At 42.9% G+C, this 4,471-nt stretch overlaps 1 protein-coding gene across 1 annotated transcript in view; it reads left to right on the forward strand.

The window, feature by feature from the left end:
* Window positions 1–4,471, forward strand: part of RAD51C (RAD51 paralog C) — a gene marked incomplete at its 5' end in the record, with an annotated part of 57,573 nt that overhangs the window by 3,637 nt on the left and 49,465 nt on the right. The window contains 2 exons of the mRNA XM_017539717.2: window positions 2,429–2,687; window positions 4,378–4,471. Of these exons, the coding sequence (XP_017395206.2) occupies window positions 2,429–2,687; window positions 4,378–4,471 (353 nt within the window). The remainder of the gene's footprint in view (window positions 1–2,428; window positions 2,688–4,377) is intronic.

Below are 4,471 nucleotides of genomic sequence, written 5' to 3' on the forward strand. Positions count from 1 at the left end.
AGGCCTTGTTCCTTTGTTGATGAGGAACTGTGATCCCCTGTAGAGGGAGAGGCATTCTGATTTTGAGTATTCTCAGCCTTTTTACACTGGTTTCTTCCCGTCATTGGCAATTTATCCACCTGTCATCTTTGTAATTACCGACTTTCAAATTAGGTCTCTAAGTGGACGTCCAACTTGTTGATCCCCAGCGCAGAAATCTGAGCAACTCACTGCACCGGCTAAAACAGCGGCGTTAAGATTCTTGGTGCTTTTCTGCCCAGGAATCTCCGGTCTGGCTTCCCTCTTGAGTCCCTTTTTCAATCAGCTGAATAGGCGACTCTGCCCTCCCGGAGCTCCAAACGTTACCAAAAGGGGACCCAGTCCCGTTTACACTGCATCGAGAACTGCTGCGCCGGCCACAGGAATCAACGCTGGCGACCCGTGGGGCTCCCTCACTGGGAATCTCCTGGTCCGTGAGCAACAAAAATTCGTCTGAAAGTGTGGTGTCCTCTCGTTCTCTGCGCTTTCACTGGGAGCTACAATCCTGAGCTGCTAGTAATCGGCCATCTTGGATCTCTCTCCCCATTCCTGTTTTATAGAAGAAAAAATTTCAGCAAAAAGAAGGGAAGTAACTTGCCCAAAGTCACACCATAAGTGGTGTCAGAATTTACAAACCCAGGCAATCTGATTCCAGCATTCAGGCTCTTGAACTGGATAAGATTTTCATTTCCTAAATGTTGTCATCACCATTGTCTTTTATTAGCCCCATATTTATGGCTCATATTCTTATCAAATCAAGCACCAATATATTAAACTGATAAGCTATGTCATTTTCACCATTATTTCTTCAGCCAGCTTGTTTTGTAACTGCCATTTTCTCTTCTCAGGCCATGCTGTCAGACAGGTGAAATTGCGTACTCAAGGGAGCATAAGTGAATTCTTTAAAATACTTGTGCATTGGATAATTATTCTTATTAGTTTGGAGTGATATATGAATTTTTTTTACATTAGTTATTTCCATGAAAACTTTTTATTGTAAGTAATACATGCATATGTGCTTCTTAAAGTTGTACCTTATTTCAGGCAGTTAAAAAATGAGAATTTTTCATTCTCATCTGAAAAATAATTTGTATACTTTATGAGTACGAGATAATTATGGCTTCATAAGACCAAAAGAGATAGTAAAAATGTGCTAATAGTGAGTACATTTTGGCTGGGTGCAGTGGCTCATGCCTGTAATACCAGCAGTTTGGGAGGCTGAGGTGGGCAAATCATGAGGTCAGGCGTTGGAGACCAGCCTGACCAACATGGTGAAACCCTGTCTCCACTAAAAATACAAAAATTAGTTGGGCGTGGTGGTGCGCGCCTGTAATCTCAGCTACTCAAGGAGACTGAGGCAGGAGAATTGCTTGAACCCTGGAGGTGGAGGTTGCAGTTACCTTAGATGGAGCCATCACTCCAGCCTGGGAGACAGAGTGAGAGTCTGTCTTCAAAAAAGAAAGAAAGCAAGCCCAGGCGCAGTGACCTAGGCCTGTAATCCCAGCACTTTGGAAGGCTAAGGTGGGCGGATCACCTGAGGTCAGGAGTTAGAGACCAGTCTGGCCAACATAGAGAAACCCCCTCTCTACTAAAAATACAAAAAATTAGTGGGGCGTGGTGGTGCATGCCTGTAATCCCAGCTACTCGGGAGGCTGAGGCAGGAGAGTTGCTTGAACTTGGGAGGCAGAGGTTGCGGTGAGCCGAGATCACGCCTAGACAACAAGAGCAAAACACCATCTCAAAAAAAGAAAAAAAAAATAGTGAGTACATTTTTATTTCTGCTTCCTGAGACATTCTTGTAGGTACTCCGAAATGCTTTAGTTGAATCATTTCTGAGATAATAGGAAAATCTTTAAGTGATGACTAAGAAAACAAATTCCTTTATTAATCTGAATTTTTTTTTTTTTTTTTGAAATGGAATCTTACTCTGTCACCCAGGCTGGAGTGCAATGGTGCGATCTCAGCTCACTGCAACCTCCACCTCCTGGGTTCAAGCAATTTTCCTGCCTCAGTCTCCTTGAGTAGCTGGGATTACAGGCACGCAAGAGATTCTCCCTGCCTCAGCCTCCCAGGGAATAGCTGGAATTACAGGCATGTGCCACCACACCTGGCTAATTTTTGTATTTTTAGTAGAGATGGGGCTTCACCACATTGGCCAGGGTGGTCTTGAACTCCAGACCTCGTGATCTGCCCACCTTGGCCTCCCAAAATGCTGGGATTACAGATGTTAGCCACAGTGTCCAGCCAAACTGAGAAATTAAATGGTTGTTAGAATGTTACATTTTTATCTTTCTCTGCTCTTAGCATCACTCTTGTCTAAAAATTAAAATTAATCAAGACAATCCATTATCATGTTACACTGTTATAAATCTCTAAAATTAGGGTTCTTTTTTTCTTATTTTATTTTCAGAAGTTGGGATATCTAAAGAGGAAGCCTTAGAAACTCTGCAAATTATAAGAAGAGAATGTCTCACAAATAAACCAAGATATGCTGGTACATCTGAGTCAGGAAATAAGTGTACAGCACTGGAACTTCTTGAACAGGAGCATACCCAGGGCTCCATAATTACCTTCTGTTCAGCACTAGATAATATTCTTGGGGGTGGAGTACCCTTAATGAAAACGACAGAAATTTGTGGTGCACCAGGCATTGGAAAAACACAATTATGGTAAAATAAAATGTTCTCCTTATAAGGGCGGGTTTAATAACATTATGAAAGTAATATTTTGTACTGTCGGTTTATAGTCAGAAAACCAAGTAAGGTATATATGTGCTCTTAATTTTAAGTGTGCCTGTACATCAAACAAAAATTAACTTACTATTTGTGTTACTTCAGTATCCCTTCTTGATAAATTGATACAATTATTTTGATATGAAAAAATGTTTCTTTTGCAAATTGTAGTGTAGTCATAAGGTTAAACAGGAAGTTTCTGCTTCATTCATTCCTGAGACTATATTTGAAAGTCAGATGTTTGAAAGTAGATTTATGGCTAGGTGCAGTGGCTCATGCCTATAATCCCAGCACTTTGGGAGGTTGAGGCAGGAGGATCGTTTGAGCCCAGGAGGTTGAGGCCCGCCTGGGAAACAGTGAGACCTCATCTCTACTAAAAATGAAAAATTAGCTGGGTGTGGGGGCACATGCTTATGGTCCTAGCTGTTTGGGAGGCTGAGGCAGGAGGATTGCTTGAGCCGGAGAGGTCGAAACTGCAGTGAGCCTTGATTGCACCACTGCATTCCTGTCTGGGCAGGAGAATGAGACCCCTATATCAAAAAAGAAAAGAGGCCAGGTGCTGTTGCTCAAGCTTATAATCCCAGCACTTTGGGAGCCTGAGGCGGGCAGATCACCTGAGGTCAAAGGTTCGAGACCAGCGTGGCCAACATGGCGAAACCCTGTCTTTACTAAAAATACAAAAAAAAAAATAGCCAGGCATGGTGGCACATAGTCCCAGCTACTCAGGAGGCTGAGGCAGAATAATGGCTTGAACCTGGGAACTACAAAAGGAGCTCTTGTGTAGCCTAGCTCCTCCCCCTCAGGACCCCAGGAGCCCAGACCCACTAATGGGAAAATTAGTTGCTTACTTTTCCAGCTACTTCTTAAGCTAGGCAGGCCATGAAGAAATAACAGTCTCAGAAACCTCCATGCTCAAGACTCAGCTCCCAGGAAGGCATGGGTGGGTGTGGGAAATGGGGACTGATGTCTCCCAGGGGCCACTGGGGGCTGGCCTACAATCCCTCGCCTGAAAAGTGAGGGAGATTACAAAAGGGGGACAGCCAGTGAGAAGAGCCAAAAGGCTGCAACTCTACAATGAGCATGCAGACTAATCCAAATGATTGTTGCCTGAGTTTTTCACACCAAAAAAAAAAAGGTAACTGGCCAGTGTGTGCTTGTTACTGTCACTACACCCACTCGAGATCATTCCTATTAATGACTCTGAGGCTTCACCTAATAGGCCATGGTGGAGGCAAGGAAATGTGGCATGGAGGTTGCATTGAGCTGAGATCGTGCCACTGCACTCCAGCTTTGGTGACAGAGTAAGACTCTGTCTCAAAAAAAAGCAAAAATAGAAAGTAGATTTATGTATAATAAGGGGCTCCATTTCTAGAGGCCTGGAAATTATTAAAATATCCTTAATCTTGATTTTATAGGCATGTCCTCCCCCCAATCCAGTTGATTCACATATAGTCAATTGGTTCACTTACATCTGGAGCCATGAAGAGTTAGACGTTTCTGTTGCCTTGGGAGTATATTTGGATTTATAAAACTTTAATGATACCTAACTTGTCATTATCTGGAGTTTCAAATACACTGCCTTGGATGATCATGATGATTTAGTTATTTGCCATCTTTCTCTTGACAGTATGCAGTTGGCAGTAGATGTGCAGATACCAGAATGTTTTGGAGGAGTGGCAGGTGAAGCAGTTTTTATTGATACAGAGGGAAGTTTTATGGTT

Source organism: Cebus imitator, unplaced genomic scaffold, assembly GCF_001604975.1.
Source record: "Cebus imitator isolate Cc_AM_T3 unplaced genomic scaffold, Cebus_imitator-1.0 Scaffold121, whole genome shotgun sequence".
NCBI lineage: Eukaryota > Metazoa > Chordata > Mammalia > Primates > Cebidae > Cebus > Cebus imitator.